This window comes from Dermochelys coriacea, chromosome 25 (genome assembly GCF_009764565.3).
Source record: "Dermochelys coriacea isolate rDerCor1 chromosome 25, rDerCor1.pri.v4, whole genome shotgun sequence".
Classification (NCBI taxonomy): domain Eukaryota; kingdom Metazoa; phylum Chordata; order Testudines; family Dermochelyidae; genus Dermochelys; species Dermochelys coriacea.
The window spans coordinates 10,236,309-10,258,751 of NC_050092.1; the positions used below are offsets into that span (position 1 = coordinate 10,236,309).

Sequence of the window (22,443 nt, forward strand, 5' to 3'; positions counted from 1 at the left end):
TGATAGACAAGGGTTCTGTAGATAGTTGACGGGGCCATGGGGCAGTTTACCTCATTAAGGAGAGGATAATATAGGGGTATTTTATCAAAACAATTAGAAGTAGGAGCAGATTTTTAGATCATGTCCATCCCCTATCCTACCCTACGGGCATTTAGATTTAAACAGAAACAGCCTGTGAAAATCAGTTGTATCTGGAAAGGTCAGAAAAAATGATCTTCTGAAGTTAGGGCCTAATCCTGCAAAATGCCCAGCAGCTTCCGCTTCCAGTGCAATGAAAATTGAGCCTTCTCAGCACCTTGCCCACACATAAAATGTCGTTCTATTCAATGGAGTGCCCAAACACAGGCCACTGGGCTGAGTGGAGTTTATTTTGCAGAGGCATCTCTGAAAATGCCTCCTTTTTTGAACCAGAGTGGGCTTTGCATTTGGAACAATTCAGGTTGAGAGAGAAGTCTGGTGCTTTCGGTCTTATAGAATTGCTCTTCCTGGGGCCACTGGCTGGAGGACAATTGGAGACCCTGATTAGAGATCCAAGCTGGATTGTGGTGTTGCTGGGGGCTGGATATGAAAACTCTAATTTTCTATAATGGGACCATATTAATCTCTGGTGCAGCTCCACTGATTTTGGCCCATGAATCTGAGTGACCTTTGGGCTAACATCTCTATTCAAACTTTGAAATGAATGAGTCCATTTCAAAAGGCCAGTATGAACTTTAGAGGGCTAATACTAAGGTATTAGCTGGTGGGTGTGGGAAATATTTTTATATGTTGTTTTCTGGTAACACTCACAAGGTGGGTAGTCACTGTCCACAGACACAGGGAGACACAAGGACCAGCTGTTCATAATCCTGCATTTTGTGTACACTTGTGAGTGTAAAAGTCTACCAGCACCAGTGTGAGTGCAGATTTCTGATTTGCTAGCATTTGATACCCACTTTTCATGGTGTAAAGGGCGACGGAAGGTGCTATGCAGTGGAGAGTCAAACCCCTCTCGGTTCTCTGAAGACCTTACAATCTAAGGCCTTCTATACATGAGGAAATTGTTCTTGTTTAACGTAATCAGTCTTAAAAACAAGTTTAGTTAAATCGGTTTAACTACCTTGCTTGAACACTCTTCTTCCAGATGCTATATACCAGATCTACTTACCAATGAAGTCCTTTTTAATATGGTCATGACCTACAGACTTCCATGGCAAAACCATCCAGTGCAATCAGTTCCTGTTTAATGCCATGCGTCTCCAAGGCTTTCTGAAGCCAACAGGCCCTTTGAAGGGACCCCCTGCATCCCTCTGTGACTTACAATTGTAGCTAGAGGGCCAGTTGCATCTCCTCTCAAGGGGTGTATTAATAAGGAGCCAGCACTGCTGAGGAGTAGTAGACGAGACGTCGCTCTGCATTCGCCACTAATCTCACCGTTTTCTGCAGCCTAGTAAAACAGTTTTGCTCAGGCTAGTCCAGAGTTGCCACAGACAATAAAGATTCAGCTACAAAGATGTACTTACGGCAGCTTTATTAGCATTTAGTGATTACGGAAGGACTTCATACCCGGCGTCCCAGCCATCTGCTCCTTGTTCATTTTAACTCATGCGTTTGAGCTTGGGAAGCAAAGCATTATCAAGTGTTTCTGAAGTGAGGGTGGTGGCCCTTGAGCTAAGAGCCAGAGTACTTCAGCAGATCTTTATCCCATGGCACTGCAGATCTGTCTAGGTCTATTTGAAGGCCTCCACCAGATTACACACACTGTTTATTCAATAGAAAAAGAACCCAACCACATCTTGCTTCCAAACCCATTTCTCTGCTTTCACTCCTGACCACGTTGTGTCTATGGGATTTTCACCGCGAAAGCAGACGAGTCTGGATTTTGGAACTGGACTATAGCTGGGGGTCCTATTCCATTCCCTGAATTTAGCACCTCTCTCTCTTTATGATTTACCCAGAAATGGACGTATCAATTTTGTTTGTCATTCAAAATGATTTGATGAATGGTTCATGGGGACATTTCTCACACCCGCTATTTGCCATGCTATTGCTTTGAGCATTCGCTAGTTGGAATCTGCACGGTGGACTTGGTCATCTGTGTCACACGGCATCGCTTCCACTCCTTGACTGATTGACCCCTACACCTGCAAAGCGCATGCAAGCTGGCCGTGCGAGCACACAGGGTGGGAACGGTGGGGGGGGGGGGGTGCAAATACACATTCACCTTTGGACATTTTCCCTTTCCAGGAATATTCTTGCAAACTAAATTTTGCTGGCACCAATGAAGAGTAGGGGGTTGTGGGTACCCCGGGAGCAAATTCACAAGTTGTATTGCAATTACAGCATTCACCCAGCATTCACCCAGTTGTGCCCAGGAGGTGGGTGCTGGCTGCGAGACACGGATACTCCTCCCGACACCACAGTGACAGCCTGGCCAGTTTTCACCTTGTATTTCATGACTGCAAAGCCAATAGCCGGGCTGGCATTCTCAGAGCGTCTGTGCTTGTGTGTGGGGGGGGACAGCAGGGGACTTCCCACCCAACAATTCCCTTCCCCAGCATGCAAGCGACTGCCATCACCGTCAGCCCATGCAGCAACTTCCAGCCTCCAGCTACCTACCACAATGGATCCTGAACACACAAGGCACCAGGCCAAGCTATGCTGCAGAACGTTTAATGTGCAAGCGAAGGCAGTCAAAGCCAATGCAGGGGAACCCAAAAAAGTACTACCTCTTTTTTCTTACTCTTTGAGGGATACTAAGTTCCTGCAGACGGGCACTCGCCTCTGTGTGCAGGGCGGCACTGGAGATCCTGTACGGGTTGTACCCCTCAAAGATCTGTTTGCGGACTTTGGGTCGGGCGAGCTCAGAGAGCTTCGCTGACATGATGGCATTCCTGGCGCCCGCAGACACGGCCCACCGGATGGGTTTGTCATGGAGATAGGACGGATGTTCCATTTTCGGCCCTGCGAGAGCAGAGTGGAAAGAGAGAGAGAGCAAATGCTTCATGTTTTAATCTGCGGCTCAACGCTGGGAAATTTCTTGAGGTTTCTGTATTGAGGCTGGAATATATACTTTTAGTTAAACTGATCTTAAGTGTCTCTAGCCCCTTCCCTGTGAGGATCTCAAGGCATTTTACAAGCATTCATTCGTTAAGCTTCACAGCACCCCAGTAAGGCAGGTGTGTTATCCCTATTTTGTGGATGGAGGAACAGAGGCACTGAAGGGCCCAAGGCCAGGCACTGACTCAACTGCGGAGCTTGAGTCTAGAACCTAGATATTCTGTCAGTTCTGTGCTCTAACCACTAGAGAACACTTCTCACCCCAGGGATAATACTCAGTCCCGATATAGTGCATTTGTTCTACAGACTCTGACAAATCCATCCTGAACTCGAGATGCAACATTTTAAAACCACTTGCTGTCAAGAGACACTGGCTAAGACCGGAGGGTGAAGTGGGGGTGGGGGAGCTCTGTGCCATCGCCTGAGCAAAAGGGACGGGCTCTGATTTTGCTTCTGGGTTTGATCATTGGCAGCTTATCCCCCAGTGACACAGGCAGCCCCTCCTCCGCCTCTCTGATTGAGCGGGGAAGGGACTTGGAGGAAGGCAAAAAGAAAAGGAGTACTTGTGGCACCTTAGAGACTAACAAATTTATTTGAGCATAAGCTTTCATGAGCTACAGCTCACTTCATCAGATGCATTTGGTGGAAAATACAGTGGGGAGATTTATATACACACACACAGAGAACATGAAACAATGGGTTTTATCATACACACTGTAAGGAGAGTGATCACTTAAGATGAGCCATCACCAGCTGCGGGGGGGGGGGGGGGGGGGGAGGAGGAAAGCCTTTCATGGTAACAAGGTAGGCTATTTCCAGCAGTTAACAAGAACATCTGAGAAACAGTGGGGTGTGGGGGAGAAATAACATGGGGAAATAGTTTTACTTTGTGTAATGACTCATCCATTCCCAGTCTCTATTCAAGCCTAAATTCATTGTATCCAGTTTGCAAATTAATTCCAATTCAGCAGTCTCTCGTTGGAGTCCGTTTTGGAAGTTTTTTTGTTGAAGGATAGCCACTCTTAGGTCTGTAATCGAGTGACCGGAGAGATTGAAGTGTTCTCCAGCTGGTTTTTGAATGTTATAATTCTTGAAGTCTGATTTGTGTCCATTTGTTCTTTTATGTAGAGACTGTCCAGTTTGACCAATGTACATGGCAGAGGGGCATTGCTGGCACATGATGGCATATATCACATTGGAAGGCAGAAGAAGCTACCCAGCCTTGGGAATACACACAATGAGCTTTGTTTGGAAAGTTGGTTTCCCCAAGACCCATATATTTCTCTAAAAGATTTATTTCTTTTGCTGCACAGCCCCAGCTGATGGGATTTCTCGTGGGGGTGCAGCAGGAAGAACCTGGAGGCGAAAGGCTTGTGACTATCAACAAGGAGGGGAGCATGGTCTCTTACGGGCTAAGTAGGCAGTCCTGGTGAATTGTGTGATGCTTCGTGGAGGCGTGGGTGGGGCGTCCAGCTTGGCTGAGAAGTCCCGTTTCTTTGGTTTAGCCAGCTGGGTGGTCCGTTCCCGGGCAGCGGCAGTCATGGCTCCTTTGCTCACCTGAAACCAAAATGCTTAGACTTCAGCTTGGGTCAGTTTGGAATTCCTCCAGCTCCCCCAGCTGTGGATATTTTAAAGAAATGAAACTTTTCAGTCTTGCATAGCATGAACTTGAACTTCCCTGATGGTGCATGGGGTGGCCATTTGGAATTCCATATCCTCAGCGGGGTCAGATCTCTGTGCTGCAACAACACTCAGCACTCCTCACCAGTGCTACAGGAAAGGTTCACCAAGCTGTATAAGGCCTAAGACATACCCGTGGACAGTTGTGACTCTATCCAGCAGAAGGTGGTGCTGTACACACACACCCCCACCCCCATCCCAGTGCGGGCTTGTGATTAGATCACCATATCAGGACAGCTAGGAGACTCTATACTGAGCCAATGACTTACTGTGTGACAACAGGTAAATAACTCAACTCAGATGAGAAACTGAGGAAAAGGAAAAGGAAAAAACAAAAAGATCAGCAACTTCTCACAAAACCAGGTGTTGCTTTAGCGCTGAGTTTTCCAGAGGCAAGAGGAAAAATGAAACATTAACACAAGCTGCAAGTTTCCAAGATTATAGTTACTTTGAGAAAACAAAACAACAGCAGACGTCACATTAATGTAGCAGCTACCCACCCATGTAACACGTCAAACTTTTCTATGCATGGATAGGATGACATGCCGGCTGCCTATGTCCCTTTTCACGCCCCTTTCTTCCCCCTCCCCAAGATCTACCAGATTTAAAAGTATGGGGTGAGTCAGCTGCAAAGGGACTTGCTCAGAGACTTTCAAACATTACATGGAGATTATGTTTGCTTGGGGTTTATTTGTCAGCAAAGCATCATACATACCTGGGGCCCTGTAGAACTAATGACTTGTGGGCTAAGCTGTATGTTGCTGGTTACTGCAAATATGTTCTTTGTTATTTGGCCCTATGGCCCAATTCTCTTCCTACAGGCTATGAAGGGCCTGATTTTTCATTGCCTTGCACCATCCAGTGCAGAGTGAGTTTGAAAAACGCTACACCTAGCACAGCAGAGGTCCATGATTAGGGCTTCTCGATGCTACAGGAATACAAATAATGCCACATTGGAAAGAGGACATGGCATGGTCTTGTGGCTAGGGTCTTGGGAATGGGAGTCTGGAGATCTGGGTTCTCTTCCTGGTTTTCTACAGACCTGCAGTGACACCTTGGACAAATCGCTTCACCGTTCCTTGCCTCAGTTTCCCATTCCACCCCATTGTCTGTAAGCTCTTCCGGGCAGGGACCGTCTTTCACCATGTGTCTGTGCAGCACCTAGTGCTATCTCAGTTCGGGTGTCTCGGTACTACTGTAATAGAAGTAGTTAGTGATACTAATAGTTTTACATCCATTTTGCACTGGTGCAAATGAATGTGCAAGGCAGAGACCAGCAGTGAATCAGGGCCATCATCATCAGTGGGAGTTACTCCTACCCTGCGGCAGGAGAATTGGAGACTGCAGAGGCTGATGGTCGAAAATGTTATGGCTGATGCAGGCAAACGGGTAAAAACCCAACACGCGGACACAAATACCCCTGTTGTCAATAAGGAGTCATTGTCAAACATGAAGAACCTTGCAGATAGAGGGGTAGCAGACTCACAGCACCACTGATCTACGTACTCTGGTGTAGACAGGCCAGTCAGCTTCCCAGGCATCGTTGACAAGTTTTGGATGCGCCAGCTCCTTCACTCTGGGAGAAACCACAGCATGTTTGGAGGCAACACTCACCGGCCATATTGGGAAGGATCTGTGTTCAGCAGAAGAGGAAAGAGTGGTGATCTGGTTAGGATCCATGAAGCAACACCACCCTGCGTGTACGCACCACTTTCAAACCTGCGGGATCCCAAAGTGCTTAGCAAACAAGACAGGGCGCCGTTCACCCAGCTGCTGGAATGCAGCCACCTCAGGCGTAGAGCGAGGTAGCAATTTTACAGCACCACTATACATCTCTCTAGGGCTGGAAGGGAAGAAGGATACTGTATCGGATTGAAGCAACAGGAAGAAACTAGGTCAATATCAGGCAAGGACTCTGAGGATCTAATAAACCCTCCCTCCCCCCCTGCCCCCCGGATCTTTAGTGTTCCAAGCCGCAGGTCTATTCTTCATGTGTAGTATCTCCAGCAGTACAATATCCAGTCCATGACTGCTTCATCCAGACCATCTGCCTCTTTTCTGCTGCTACGAGACATTATGCACCCTCCACGCTATGCTGGGGTGTCAGTTCCATACCTCACCATACCTGGGGTGTCAGTTCCATACCTGCTGAATCAGCATTTCCTGCAACACCTAGGTGTTTTCGAGAGGTTGCCCATACAACTGCTGCACCAGGCCAATCCTCCTTAACTTGCAAGATCTGAAAGGCTCACAAGTCAAATGAGTACTGCTATATGTGCTTCCTTAGGGTAGGTCTATGCTATAAAATTATGTTGACCTAAGTTAGGTCAACGTATAGCCATCGCAGGAATTAAATTGTTTTGGCATGTCCACACTATGCTCCTTGTGTTAGCGGTTCATGTCCTCACCGGGAGCGCTTGCAACGAGTAACTGTTGGCGTGGGACATTGTGGGACGGCTTCTGAAAGGTAGCAACCTTCAGCATAAGCAATGCAGTGTCTATGCAGATGCTGCGTTGACCAAAGCACTACACCTCTTGTGGAGGGGGAGTTATTAAGTCAGCATAGTGGGCGAGTTATGTTGGCGGGTAACATTTTAGTGTAGACACTTACAGAGTTGGGGTGATGTAAGCTGCCTTGCGTTGACCTAAGTCTGTAGTGTAGACCATGGCTTAGTTTCATAAACTCCATGTTGAAATTCCCATTAGTGGCTCAGCCAGAAATGGTCAATCTGACCATTTGAAATAACATTGGGTTACAAATTGAGCTGTTTTTGGGTAGCAAATCATCTGTGAATCACCCCCAATTTCCATGCATCGATCCATATTTGTCAGTTTTTGCCAAACGCTTTCAAAGAATTGTTGGGTATGTCTACACTTTGAGCTGCAGGTCTGATCCCTGGCTCAAGGAGACATACCCACGCTAGCTCTGCTTGAGCTAGCCTGCTTAAAACAGAGTGTGGCCACAGCAGTGCAAGTGGTGGGAGGTGCTAGCTACCCCGAATCCATGTCTAGTATCTCAGATGGGTACATACACCTTTCCCACCACTTGTGCTGCCACGGCTACACTGCTATTTTTAGTGGGCTAGCTCACCAGAGCTAGCATGGGTATGTCTCCTCAAGCCAGAAATTATGCCTTCCAGATCAAGGCGTAGTCAGACCCATTTTCACTGTCTTGGGTGTTTCCTATGACTATCTGGTATTCTTGTTGGTGACCTCAAATCACCTGGCATTCTTTCTGCTTCCCGGATGGGTAGCTGAGCCTTCGTAAGCAGGGGAATAACAAATAATCCACTTTGGATTTTCAGACTTGTAAACGTTTGTGCTAAAATTCATGAAACTTTCAAGGTTCGCTATCATCTAGCTATCTGCCAGTCTATATATTTATACAACCCATAACCACAGCGGCTGCGCAGAGACACAATGAATAATATGGTCTCACAGCAAATCAAACTTGGAGCTTTCATTCATGAAAATATTCATGGAGCTGAATTTAAAAAAACAAAACAAAAACAAAAAACCTATCCAATCGGATCTACGCATGACACAGAAATCATTCTAGTCAATTTTTCCGCACCTGTTTTCTTCAAATCCTCGGTAGATCTTTTTGGATCGAGAAAGTTCTGCCTGTCGCGGTGTTAAAACTGGGGAGGAAGAAAAGTAAACTGTAAACCATGGAGATTTTTCTGACAGAGTCCCATCACCTTAGCTGAACAACATCCCATGAAAGACATGAATGCACTTTCTGCTGCGAGACATTCTCTGCCTGCCCCAACAGGGATTCGGGAGCAAGAGGGAGGAGGTTTATTCATGACACCAAGAGTCAGATTTTTGACATAGCTGCAGATGCTGAGTGCTAGGGTCTCTTGGAAAGCTGGCCTTGCCTGTGGAAGCTGAGCACTTGCGAATCTGGCACTAAGCCCGGGCCATAAATATTCAACAACACCCCCTTCTGCTGACGAAAGAGCAGTCCTGATGGGCTCTGAAAGGGACTTCTTTCTAGTCCTTAGCTGAAAGGATAGCGGCTTGTTGACTGAACCCCTAGAAGATGGAGGACTGGGTCCTCAAAAGTATTTTTAGGTGCCTAAATCCCATTGATTACAGGGGAAAGAAAATGACCCCTTAAGCCACGTGATGCAAGCAAACATCTTGAAAGGCGACTTTGAACGTGCCTGCGTGACAACACTGTATTCCAGGTTGGGTTCTTGAAGGTGCAGTGCTTGAGTGGGTGTGACATTAGGCAAAAAGAAGCGTGCTTCTCCCTAGCATTAGCCCACTGGATTGATTCTGGCCACTGAACATCCTAACAGTATCTTGGCTGAACAGATGCATCTGAAGTCAACTGCAAAGCTGAGATTAGACTCGAGTGGAAAGCTACACAAAACCAATTGCTGAAGTCCGTTTCAAAATGCTGGCAAAGGGTGCACCCCTTCGTGAGTAATGCGTGATATGACCCTAGGACACTGCACACTCTGAGCAATATGGGCCCTTGTTTACTTGTCTGGGGCCTGGACTAAGAACAACTTTTTTCTGAGGCCAGCAAACATCCTTACACATGGAGCTGACTTTTGGACATGACAGACTCGGACTGGGGACCGACAGAGGGGAAAAGCTCAGTGTCCCATTGCCAGTCCCCAGAGCCATCCACTCCTCCTAGATTTACCGTTTAACCCGCTTTTAGATCATATAGACTCTCTGGTTAATGTCTCATCATGTGGTAAAATAGTCATCTTACCCGGGACTGTGAATCTGTGAGTCTTCGAAGGCAATTTATCTATCCAATATACTGAAATCCTGCAACAACCACCGAACACCTAGTCAGTTTATTGGCAGCGAACATGAAATGTTATCCCCATTCTTTAGATCTTCTGAACCCAGGGGCATGCAGAAGTGGGGGCAAGTGGGGGCACCCCAATAATGGTCGGGCGCATAGAGTTCCTCCAGCCCCAGGGCCGCAGTGGTGAGGGTGGGGGACAGCAAGCTCCTGCCTGGCCAGGGAAGGAAGAGTCGGGGGGGGGCTCTGCTGGGGCAGGGGGGTGGGAGGGAAGAGCAAACTCCTCCCAGGGGGTTGGGGAAGAGCAAACTCCTCCCAGGGCAGGGGGGCACCCCCCACAAAGGGAATCAAAGTAAAATGTCTACGCACGCCCCTGTCTCAGTTCAAGCTTCATATAGGCCCTAATCCTGTTCCCAGTGAAGTCATTGGCAAAGTTCCCATAAGTTTTAATGGGATCCTGCCTGAGCCACTGGATACGTACTTGGGTGGCGAGCCTAAGATACAACAGCCACACCATTATTTTTAGGAGATATCTCGAGCAGAGCTCAAGCAGGTATGTCTGCCCCTGCTGCGAATGACACCTCCCAGATGCTATGTATGCCTACATTGACAATAATTCATCGGACTTACATGGGCACTTTTCCTCTCTACCTCTCAAAGCACTTTACAAAGTTAACCCCATTTTGCAGTGGGGGAACTGCGGGTCTGTCTATACTATGGTTAGCTCAGGTATTGTCCCTAACACCCCTTCTGTCCACACAACTACACCGGGGTAGCTGACCCAGCTGGGGGTTTGGCTAGAATCCAGATTTGTCTTCTAATTGGGATGGTAACCCACCCAGGTTGCAGTGAGGACGTGGGCTAGTGCACCACTCCAGTGTTGATAAGTCCTCCAGTGCCTTCCCATAACTCCCCTTGTGTGCCCAGAAGGACAGACAATTTCTCACACAATTCACTGGGATTCACAGAGCGGCTCAGCTGACTGCAGCAGAGAAAACCATGGGATGTGTCGCCAGAAATCCTAGCGACCCCGCTGGGGAGTGCAGAGCCAGTAACTCAGGTCAGGCTTTGCAGTGTGGCTGCTCCCACCTGGGCATGGATATCCTGAAGCACAGGGAGACAAAAAGACTTACGCGTGGAAGAGCCAGGGATAGTACCCAGGGCTCCCGATTTCCCAGTTTTGTGACCCAGCCACCGGCCCACACTGCTAATCTAACCACTGTCAGACAAGGGTGGTTTACCTGCAGAGAGACAGTCCCTCTGCGACAGTAGCCGGAGAAGGCAGTAAGTCAGTCTCTGGAAGATGGTCTGCTAGTTAAGGGACTGGCCTGGGACCTGTCACTGACTCTCGGGGTGACCTTCTTCTCTGTGCCCCTGGGATGCTTCTCCCTCCCATACCACACAGCAGACAGTGGCTCTTTATTTTATTTATTTATTTATTTATTTATTTTTTAAAGCAGCTTAGGGATCTTTGCACCCACATCAGACCGCACCCTAGCAAACCCATTGAGTTGTTTTGTAAACTCTGTGCTGCTGATGGGTTTAATTAGAGAACAAGCTCTGTAGCTAGGACACTCGGAATCTTTAAAGGGTACCAAGGAGTCTGGACACCTGGGTTCTATTCCCAGCTGTGCCGTTGATGTATTATGTAGCCTAGGGGAAGTCACTTCACTCCTCTGTGCCATGGTCTCCCCATCAATAAAATGAGGTTAGTTAATAATCCTTACCGATCTTAAGCAACTATGTAAGTGCCAAGCATTATTATTTAGTGGAAAGAGTAACAGACATGTAGAATATGCTGGTAACGGAAGCAGGGTGTATATATGAATCCCAGAGTTGCCTAAAACCATATTTTGATCTCACCCGCACCAGACTGACTCCAGAGTCATCCCACTGCAGTCAAAGGAGTGACTCCAGATTTACACTGGTGTACAGGAGAGCAGAATACGATCCCTCAGTTTTGTTTCTGGAGAAAGCAGGAAGACGCAGGGCTGAGATCACCCTTATGGTTAGGAACAGGGCAGAACTGCACTCACCTGTTGCAGATGATCTGGTGATTGACTTTTGGCCGGGCGAGGTAACTGATGCGTCTCTCCCTGGTGCTGTCCCATGGTGGGTTGCCATAGCAATCGGCTTCTTGGGAAATGCTCCAGAGCTTAGTTCCCTTCCAGATGATGTGAGATGCTTCCAGGGGCCAGCTTCGGGTTCCCGCATACCCTGAGGGGACAATAAAGATTCTTTTGAATCAAAGACAACCACGTGACTAGCACACCTGAGGGGTTTGCATGGGGATCAACACGCTCTCAGAGCAAAAGGCATCCTGTTACCTTGAATCACCGTAAGTAGCCCCACGGAGTAATGTGCTGTGCAGTGAGAGGGTGACAGAATCAATAATAATAATAAATGTATTTTATTATAGGTGTGTACAGCCCCTAGCACAATACAGCCTTGATCCATGACAGGACTCTCTAAGTCAGGGGTGGGTAAACTACGGCCCAGGGGCTGCATCCGACCCTCCAGATGTTTTAATCCAGCCCTCAAGCTCCCGCTGGGGAGTGGGGTCCAGGGCTTGCCCCGCTCCGGCACTCCAGCTGGGGAGTGGGGTTGGGGGCTTGCCCCACTCCACGTGGCTCCCAGAAGCAGTGGGATATCCCCACTCTGGCTCCTACGCATGGGGCAGCCAAGGGGCTCCGCATGCTGCCCCCACAGTTCCCATTGGCCGGGAACTGCAGCCAATGGAAGCTGTAGGGGCGGCACCTGTGGGCAGGACAGCGCACAGAGCTGCCTGGTCATGCCTTCATGTAGGAGCCAGAGGGGGGACATGCCGCTGCTTCTGGGAGCTGCTTGAGGTAAGTGCCACCTGGAGCCTGCACCCCTGACCCCTTCCTGCACCCCAACCCCTTGCCCCAGCCCTGATCCCCCTCCTGCCCTCTGAACTCCTCAATCCCAGCCTGGAGCACCCACCTGCATTCCCAACCCCTCATCCCCAGCCCCACTCCAGAGCCCACACCCCCAGCCAGAAGCCTCTCCCTCTGCACCTCAACCCCCTGCCTGGAGCCACTTCCCGCACCCTGATCTCCTCATTTCTGGCTCCACCCCAGAGCCTACACCCCCAGCCAGAGCCCTCACCCACTCCTGCACCCCATCCCCCAATTTCATGAGCATTCATGGCCCATCATACAATTTCCATACCCAGATGTGGCCCTCGGGCCAAAAAGTTTACCCACCCCTGCTCTAAGTGCTTCAGCTCTGAAATAAATATATATTACATAATTTTATATATTACAATGTATAACAGTGTTTATGTCAGATTCCAAGGCCATAAGGGACCATCAGAATAATAATCTAGTCTGACCTGCTGCATAACACAGGACAGAGAACTTTCTCAAAATAATTCCTAGGGCAGAGCATTTAGACAAATATCCACCTGTTATATTATTATTAAATGAACTGTCTATTGTTTTGTTACATGTGTTTGTGCAGCCCCTCGCACAATAGAGCCCCCAATAGCTAGTGATGATCTCTAGGGGTCACTGCAAGACAAGGCAGATGATTATGATGATCACACAGTCCTTCAGTGCCTGCAGCTTTCACTGAAATCAATAGCGATTTTTCACGTTTAAAGACCACAGAATGCGGCCCATTATTTGTTAATCTTCAGAGCCGATGCTGTAATTACCCAGCCCCTGTCCTACGGCTGGACATTTTCCTATCAGACTAATATGGATTAAAAGGGCTAACATACACAAGATTAAAACAATTACAGTCTTAGAGGGTTTGTCGGTAACACATGATTATGTCAATTTCAGGCCGCTCAAGCTATAACAGTTTCAGTGAGGGTGTCTTTTGCCTGCGAATCACCAGAGGGGAAGCCTTGAAATGCTGCCCTAAAATCACTCCCATTGCCTGGGAGGCTGCTTGCTATGCTAACCATCAGGAGAACTTGAAGAGCAGGAGTGGGATCCTGGCCCCATTGAAGTTAATGGCAAAACTCCTACTGACTTCACTGGGACCCGGGTTTCACCCCAGGTGTCTCGAGGCTTCCCTGACCATCTCCCCATCCCTGGGGGTGAGTGGATGCAACTCCTCCCTCTGGAGTCCCACAAAGATCCTTGCTCCAATCTACGGGATTGTTTACTATCCCTCACCCCTTGCTCCGACTCCTTCCCCCACCCCGTCTGCCCACTTTCCCTTCCATTGGTCCCGGATGCTGCTCCCACCACGTACCTGGCCTGGGTCCCCACATGGCATTTCTCCTCCATGGAACACACAGCGATGGAGACAGGCGGTTGCCATGGGGAGGTGGATTGCACCTTCTGTTCCCAGGGGAACCCCCAGCTGAGGGAGGATCTCTCAGTGTGGCCCAATGTCAGAGACTTGGGAGCCCTAGGTTCAAGCCCTGGTTCTGCCACTGTCCTCCTACAAAACCTTGGGTAAGTCACTTAGGCTCTCTGTGCCTCTGTTTTCCCTCCCACCCTTTGTCCATTTAGGCTGGGAGCTCTTACTCTGTCTGTGCAGCACCCAGCACAATTGTGCTAAGCATCGGCCGTGCCCATCTTAGGGAAAGGCCATCTCTGCCCCAACGAGCCTACGGGCCAAATAACGCTGCTATAGGACAAACAGGCCAGAGCGGAAACCCAAGGGAACCCAGAAGTGTAGGAGGTTCATGGAGCTGTTCCTTCCCCTGGTGCTGAAATCCCTCCCCATGAATGAAGTAGATGGCATAAGCAACCCCTCTGGATGCTGCAGGATCGTGTGCTGCTTCCTAGTGATACAGCAGCTGGTCTCTGTGCTCAGACCTCCCCTCTCCTTTGTCCTATGTCAGTAAATAACCCCCCCTCGCCCCCCTGGAGAGAGTCACTCCCACCAGAGACCGAGCCTGCAACAGGTTTGGTCTCACTGTGGCTATGTCTACACTACAAGTGCTGCAGCTACGCTGCTATAGCGCTGTGGTATGGACGCTGGGTATCATACCAGAAGGGTTTTTTCTGTCGCCGTTGTCAATCCACCTCCCCGAAAGGCGAACGGATGAGTCCTCCCATTGACTTGGCATGGTCTACAACGAGACTTCGATCAGCTTACCTACAGCTCTTTGGGGGGGGGGTGAATTTCTCACACCCTGAGCAACACTGCTTGGTACACCTATGTTTTAGGTGTAGGCCAGGCCTGACGCTTTGTGGGGAGATGAGCTTGTGAGGGAGGATCTCTTTCCTCCCAGCTGGGCCAAGCAGACAGGACTGGAGCCATGTCCTCAACAGTCAGGGTCCATTAAGGATGAAGGGGGAGGTCACATTGGTTCAAACATCCTATGGACTCCTGCTCTCCTTGACAGTCAATGGAGGGGTGTCTTGCTGTTCTGTGTTTGAAGAGCCCCTCGCATGCTTGGTCTTGCTCCATGACGCGGGCTCTGCAATACCCACAACGATAGCCACTAACATCTGTCCATGCTCAAAATAAACACAGGGCACTCTATTTTCCGTAAATCCAACCTTACCCATCCATCAGACACCCCCACTCCCGAATGCTGCTCTGAGCTGCCCGGCCTAGCAGCATATGTTTTCTGGCAGCATGTCTGTGGCCCACAAGACAGAGGCCTGGCCAGGCCCTCAGGAAACCTGGGTTCTGATCCTGGCTCTGTCACTGGTCTGTGAATCAAATAGCTTCTTTTCCATACAGTGAGCTAGATTTGGGGTCCCTGGAGATTCTGGGTCAAAGAACAAAGGACCAAACCCCAATTAGCTAATCACTCGGTAGGTGAGTGATCTACCAGGCACAGGCTCTGGGTGAGAGTCACCAGGTCCAATTCGCCTCTTACCAGGGTTTATCTCCCCTGACCCCTCATTTCCAATGGGCAATTCAGAGTAGAATCAGCTTCCTCCCCATCCCCAACCCGAATTCCCTTGAGGATATGGAGCCAAATGTTGGGGGTGCACAGAGTGTCAACCTGCACCGAGCTTGGACCCTGCTGGGCTTCTCCGCTCAGTCTCCAGCTGGGGAGGGATGCAGCTGGCGTGTGCTCAGATGGGTAGGCTGTGGCCCATGGATCGAGGAGGCTGGTGGTAGCGTTGCTTAGTAAGGCCGTGCCTGGGGACTGGAGAGCGCACTTCATTTCCTCTCGCTGTTTATTAGTTTTCAATCCTCAACGTGAATGTGAAGAATGGGGATTTGAAATGAATGTCAGCCAGGAAGTACCAGAGAAGGAGTACCTCAGGTCTAGATCTGCAGCGCCCCTGCCCCTCTGCTATTCCAGCTCTCATCTCACATGCCACTCAGCCAATGCACCTTTAGCATGGCCAATCAATGCCCCTCCATACTGACACCTTGCTTTCCCAGGAAAGGCACAGGGCTGGAAAGACAGTTAAAGCTCACACCGAATCGTGTCTGATGCAATCCAGCAGCCACCGCGGCTACGCTGAGCCCAGCAAGAGCCCATGGCACTGGTGGCTAGAGATGGTTCTGAACTGAAGCCACGCATCCAAACAGCCCAGCCCCTGGAAGCTCAGATCCATGTCATGCATCAACCCAAACCTCCATGCAGAAAAGGCCATTTTCACCCGGCGGATCCCCTTCCATCACGCCAGGAGACGCACCATTGCGGGACGACCTTAGCAGAGTCCTTCCTTGTCTTCCTCCCAAACTTTGCCAACCTCCCCCCTGCACCCCCTCCTCTCTGAATGACTCACTGGAGCTGAGGGCTAAATGAAATTGATTTAATATTCAGAGGTTGATCTGTAACAAGCAACAGACATTCTCCCCACCCTCCTCCATCTCCCCCCACCACCCAGCGCAGACCAGGTAATTAAGAGCAGGCTGGGATTCATGCCCGCTTGGGTGATGGATGCATATGCTAATGAGCAGAGGGAGAGGGCACTAGCAATTTTCTCCTGTACTTTAAGTCTCTGTGTCCATCCCCCACCCCCCCAATCCACTTCTTGCTTTGCCTAATTCCAATAAAGGCAGGAGAGACTGAGGCGTGGTTTTAATTTGCAAGGCAAAGAGAGCGCCCCATTATTTATTTATATTAATCACCATGACCGGCCTGACGGTGCCTTTAATCAAAGGGAGAGACGCCCTTCAAGGCTCTAATTTGCACTCTTCCCATCACCCCAGGGGGCTGGAAGAAGCAAAAGCAGAGACAAAAGACCCACTTGTCACTTTCCCCACCTTTGCTTTGTCCTGGATCACCCATGGTAAATTCTAGGGCGAAGGGCTGGGATCACCCCAGCTATGTCCCCCTAAAGGTCAGTGCATGATCTGGATTCTGTTCCATTGCAATCAGGTCACCTGCATGGGCGTGATCAGCTAGTTACCAGCGACACCCACAAATGGACCATGTCAGCCACTCACCCTCTCTTCTGCGCTGGGACCCACGCTTCAGATTCTGTTGTCCAGTCCACAACTGCAGGATCCAGGGCAGGATTTAGGGAGCCCCTGTAAGCCGGCAGCCAGAGAGCGCCCCAGTGTCTGTCTCTATCCAGCAGCCTCCCTAAAGAATCCCCTTTATATTCACTACAGCCTCCTCCTGCCTTGTCTCTGCTGCAAGGCAAGCCACATTACCAAGCAGGGGGATGACGGAGGGAAGAGAGACAGCTACAACAGGAAGACTGAATCAGAGCAGAAAGCTGGCATGCTTCAAAGCCAAGAGACTCAGGCCCACGGACTAGCATGGGCCTGGCCAGAATTGCCAAACAGTTCAGTTCCCAGTTAGGCACCTCAGTGAAACAGGTGGATATCCAGGAGTGCTCAGCATTGCTGGCAGTGGGAGCTGCGGGATAGTGGTCACTGTTGAAATTCAGGCCACTTTTTTAATCTACCTCCCAGCCACATGGCAATGGACCCATTGGGATGGATTTAGGCTGGTTTTATGTTGGATCTGGGTCCTGTCCGCTGCCATGACTGTCATGTCAGGATTGGGCCAACCAGGCAGAGTCGCCAATGGCTTGTCTGGGCACGGACGCATCCCTCATTGTATTTTACAGTTCTCTCTATTTCTGCCCTAGGCCCATAAAATGGGGCTCCACATGTGTCTCCTGTGGGGGAGTTCCTGGTTCAGGGGGCAGGGGAGGCAGTTATTCATACACCATGGCGATGGGTGCAGTGGAGAACCAACTCTGAACCAGGGGAGGTGAAGGGAGCTTGGACTGCGTGGTAGCTTACAGTTGAGGTTGTGGTCTTCCTCTGGAGCAGTGCCACTGTGGCCACCAAAAACGACCTGGGGGGCGAGAGACACTGTTAGAGAGCACCTCGGTGGCTGGGAATCGACAGCGCTGCAATGACATCAGCGGAGCTGCCTGACACCAGCGGGAGAGCTGGCCCAAGGCCGGCAGCAAGAGGAGTCAAAGAGCTGGGCTGGGGGTTTCTAGAACAGAGAGCAAGGAGTGGGGCTGGCGGCGCAGCTGGGGGGGAAGGGGAGTGACGTTTGTGCCGTGTGAAGGGTAATTTTCCTAAGAGGGAGGCAGCTCGTGGCGTCTCCTTAATGAAGGGGCGGGCGGCCTGTCAGGGAATTAACCTAACAGATGGGGGCCAAGTGGGTATAAAGGGGGGCTGGCCCCCCATGGACTCTCAGGGAGCGAGATTGTACAGAGACAGGAGAAGATCGGGGAATGAGACAGGAGAAAGAGCTGGGCTGAGCCAGAGAAAGTAAAGGGCAAAGCCGAAGAGAGGGAAGGAAGAGGCCAAAGGCAGGAGAAGCAGAGAGGGCTGAGGAAAAGGAAGAAGAGAAGGTGGAAGAGAGAGAAGGGAAGAGCTGAAGAAAGGAAGAGGGGATGGAGGCAGGAGAGGAAGAAGCCTAGAGGGGACGGCAGGGAGCCAGCCTCATGGAAGGGGGGCCGGAGCGAGCCCACCCCTTTGGGAAAGAGGAGCGGAGGGCAGGACAGCGGGTCTGTGTGCCCAGCCGTGGGGAAGGCTCCCAGGGTAAGTAACCCTGATAATGACCATGGGGAGGGGTTGCGTGGCTGGGAATCGGGCTCCGTATGGCACAGAGGCGGTTGCATTCTAGCCTCCGGTCCCCCCAAGCCACAAGGAGGAAACACCCCGCTTTTAAGCAGCAGCAGGGAGAGCAGACAGGGGCCAGGTCTGATCCCTTGCTGTGGGGTGGGGGTGGGGTCACAGGGCAGGTGCACCCCAGAACCAGTTTCCCCCTGCTGTTGAGACTTAGCCCCACTAGGCAAGAGAAGGCAGCTCCACCTCCAAGACCCCCAGAGAATCATCAAGGGGCCAGGCAGCACCAGGCATAGGTGATGGGGATGCTTGTCCACTAGGAACAGTGATGAGGCCCAGCAAACTCGTGCCATGGCACCCCCAGCTGGTCACGATTCCTAGTGACGGCCAAGCTGTCCTGGGATTCAGCCAGCAGCTTCTTCCCAAACCTGTTCAAAAAGAGCCGTGAATCCATCCTCTTCCAGATGGAGACAGCTCGGGTGGCTATTTGGGGGGGTGGGGGGGCGGCTCTGGCCGCTTGGCCACCTCCCCCTGGTCCTGCCTTGTGGAGAGGCAGGAGGGTCTCATGGTTAAGGATAAAGAGAGGCGACCCAGCTGTGGCAATAGAGGGGCCCCTCTCTCGCTCCGCGCCCGTGCAGCGCCTAGCGCAAGGCAGCCCTGCTCTCTGCCGGACCCACGGGTGCCCTGGTTCTGGTGGGGCGTGGCTGCTGAGTGCGGGCTCCGGTGCCGGTCTCTCTAGGCGCCAGGCCGGCGTGTGCTGGCTGTGGGGGGAAGATCAGAGGCCCCTTCCTGCTCCGCGTGGCGCCCGACACAGAGTGGCACGTGGGCTGCCTCCGCTGTATCTGCTGCCGGCTCAGCCTGGCCCACAGCCCCACCTGCTTCCTACGCGACGGCAGCGTTTACTGCCGAGCCGACTATCTCAGGTAAGGCCCTGCCTCGCGGGGGGAGACTGACCCCGGGGCCTCCTGCTCCAGCCCAGGGACGCCGCCCCGCAGCCGGCTCCTTTTAACCTCTCTGTGGAGCAGCCACTAGGGGGCGACAAAGCCCCATGTCGACCCACCAACCAGGTGCATGTTGGGGAGTGGCTGGCTGAGCGGCCCCAGGGCCGCGTCTCTGCCCCAACCCCACTGGGGCCGTTCCCCCCGGGGTGGGGGGAGAGGAGCTCAGCACACGTGGTGGCGGCTGCCGCCCATGGTGCCCCCTGTTGGTGGTTCCCACGCTGTGGCACTGAGCTATCATGGCTGGCGGGCATCCGACATCCATTAGGCGGCTGAGAACCGGCAAACTCGTTGCACCTGGGTCAGCGCCTTCCCACGCTGGTTTAAACAGGAAAAAGCAAAACAAAAAAACCAAAACCACTCGCCTTGCGCGGATGCTGCAGGACAGTCAGAGGCTGGGCGACCACCAGCCTGGGGCTCCTCTCGAAGCCAGCCTGGGTGAGGCCCATGGGATGTGGGCAGGACCCGGAAAGGGCTGGTCTAAATCGCCCTGGATCTACGGTTATCAAGGGAACAAGGCCCATTTACACCAGCTACGCAGCTGGATTTTTGCCCCTTGTCCAGCTGGAGATGCTGTAATGGGCTACCTCCCCACCCCATGCCCATCTGTGCCAGGCTTGCTGTAGCAAGATCCCTCCTCCTATACACCCCATGCCCATCTGTCTGAGCATCCCCTTTTCTCTGCGCCCCCTCCCGCTGCAGGCTCTTCTCCATGAGATGCACCCGCTGCCGGGAGACCTTGCTGCCCTCTGACCTGGTGTTGCGGGCACGAGGGGCTATATACCACCAGGCCTGCTTCCGCTGCTCCCGCTGCCAACGCCGGCTGCTGCCCGGTGAGCAGTTTGCTCTGTGGCAGGATGGGTTGTACTGCCCCATACACCAGTGGCCTGGGCAGGAAGGGGCAGGGCCGGAGAGGCCAGTATCAGCATGGACCAAGTGGCACCGGTCAGGTAAGCTCTGGGCCAGGTTGCTTGCACAGAAGGGGGCTCCCTGTGGGGAGCACAAGAAGCGGCCTTGATACAACCCCATGCTGAGCTACCCAGACACAGCCTGGCTTTTCCCGGGGAGCCCTGGGCGAAACCCAGTTAAGGGCAAGGCAGGGGGTTTGCCTCACCGGACATACCCCCCACGTCGTCTGCACACACTGCGGGGGGGGTGGACCATGCGATCAGGAGGGTATTTTACGCAGGAGCTGGCCAACAGCTTCCAATCTCTGCCACCCCAATTTGGACTAGCCTCAGAGAGGGGACCGGTTCCCTAGCCCACTCCCAGTCCCCCAACCCACGCTGAGTTCCGGTGCACCAACGCTCCCCACTGCCTGGTGTTTCGCCGGAGCCCATCCTGCTGGGGTCTAACGTCCTGCTTCTTTCCCTGCCCCCAGCGAGGGGCTCGAGCGTCCCCGGGGCCCAGGGCGGCTCAGGGAAGCTGGCCCGCGTCCGCACCGTCCTGAACGAGCGGCAGCTCCAGGCCCTGAGCGCCTGCTATGCGGCCAACCCTCGCCCCGACGCTGGGCTGAAGGAGCAGCTGGTGCAGCTGACTGGCCTCAGCCCCCGCGTCATCCGGGTCTGGTTCCAGAACAAGCGCTGCAAGGACAAGAAGCGGAACCTCATGAGCCAGCTGCAGCTGCCACCCCTGGTAAGAGGGACGTGCAGCCCGGGCCAGGGAGACCCAGAGGCAGTAGAGACTGGAGAACAGAGATCCCCACAGGGTCTGTCTGTGTCCAGGAGCCTTGATAGAAAATCCCCTTTATAGACACTGCAGCCCCAATCCAGTTTCTTCTCTGCCACAGGGATGCTGCAGGAGAAGCTCGGTGCCATCCCCATTAGGAACACAGCAGCATGTGGTTCACTACTGAGTGTGAAACCATCACTACTTACACTAGTGAAATGAGCCCTGCAGGATGGCTTCTCCATTCAAGGTCCCTTTGCGGGGTCACAGCCCGCATGGCGGGGTTTGGAGTGTAAACCCTGTAAGAGAAAGTGTAAATCGGGTGGGGACTCCAGGGAATCGGAGGTTTGCAAGCCTCAGGCTATTGTGCGGGTTCCAGGTCATGAAACTTTTTACCTGGGATTTATGCCCAGGGAAAGGAGGATTCAAAGGAAAACTCCTGCAATGTTTGAGCTGTTCTGTGTAGTAACCCTTCACCTTTATATAGTGCTTTTTATCCCTAGAGCTCAGAGGCCTTCCCACAAGTGGGAGACCCCATTTTACAGGGGAAACTGAGGCACAGAGCAGTTTAGGAAACTTGCCTAAGGCCTAGTGGCAGAGCCAGGAATAGAACCCAGGAGTCCTGGCTTCCGGTCCAGTTCTCCCATCCACAGGCTATTCTGCCCCCAAGTTGGCCCTGCCCTACCCAGCCCAATCAGAACCGGTTCTCGTATTAAAGCCCCATCCAAGCTTGAATCAATTTTCCCACAGTGCGATGCCCCAGCAGCGTTCTGGAGGGGAGCTTGGTCTCACCCCCCTCGGCCAGTGAGAGCCAAGCACTGAGGCACTTGTGTGGAGACGAGTCGGCTGGGGTGAGACCCGCCAACTCATTTCAGAGATGGTCACGTCACCTGGCCTCTCTCTCTCTGGTCTCGCCCCAGAGCCTGCAGGGTGCTGTGGGGACCCGGATGGTGGCTGCCAGCCCGCAGCCCCAGGACGAAGCGTATGCGTGGAGCCCGGTGGAGGTTCAGAGGGGCAGGCCCTCATGGCAGCTGGTGAGCTGCACCGAGGAGGCAGGTTTCTCCCAGCTTCTGCAGCTGATGGACCCCGAGCAGCGCAGCTGGGTGAGCTCCGTTCTCCGCTAGATTCCTGAGCCGAAGTCCAGCAGAGTCAATGAAAGGGGATCCACTCCAGGGACTTCCGTGAGCTTTGGGTCCAGGCCCCAACTATACAGTGTGGCTTGAGGGGTAATTCACACACCCACCCCAGCACACCACATCCACTGATCACAGTGAGTTATAGAGACACATCCCCTTACCTCCACTTGCTCCAGGCCCCGTTGGGTCCAACTCCACAGACCTTGTGGGA

The 22,443-nt window shown here is 52.0% G+C and overlaps 1 protein-coding gene across 1 annotated transcript; it reads left to right on the forward strand.

The window, feature by feature from the left end:
* Positions 1 to 18,306: 18,306 nt before the first annotated feature.
* Positions 18,307 to 22,220, forward strand: LOC119848524 (insulin gene enhancer protein ISL-2-like). The gene is made up of 5 exons (XM_038384486.2): positions 18,307 to 18,403; positions 19,170 to 19,353; positions 20,131 to 20,378; positions 20,810 to 21,063; positions 22,017 to 22,220. The coding sequence occupies exons 1-5, from the start codon at positions 18,307 to 18,309 to the stop codon at positions 22,218 to 22,220; spliced, it is 987 nt and encodes a 328-aa protein (XP_038240414.2).
* The last annotated feature ends 223 nt before the right edge of the window (positions 22,221 to 22,443 follow it).

What these genes read in the sequence shown, in the direction of transcription:
- LOC119848524 (XM_038384486.2), top strand. Translation starts at nt 18,307, where the DNA reads ATGGAAGGGGGGCCGGAGCGAGCCCACCCCTTTGGGAAAGAGGAGCGG. An exon ending in CCGTGGGGAAGGCTCCCAGG is followed by an intron (nt 18,404 to 19,169) that starts GTAAGTAACCCT and finishes CGGTCTCTCTAG; the next exon opens with GCGCCAGGCCGGCGTGTGCT. An exon ending in AGCTGCAGCTGCCACCCCTG is followed by an intron (nt 21,064 to 22,016) that starts GTAAGAGGGACG and finishes GTCTCGCCCCAG; the next exon opens with AGCCTGCAGGGTGCTGTGGG.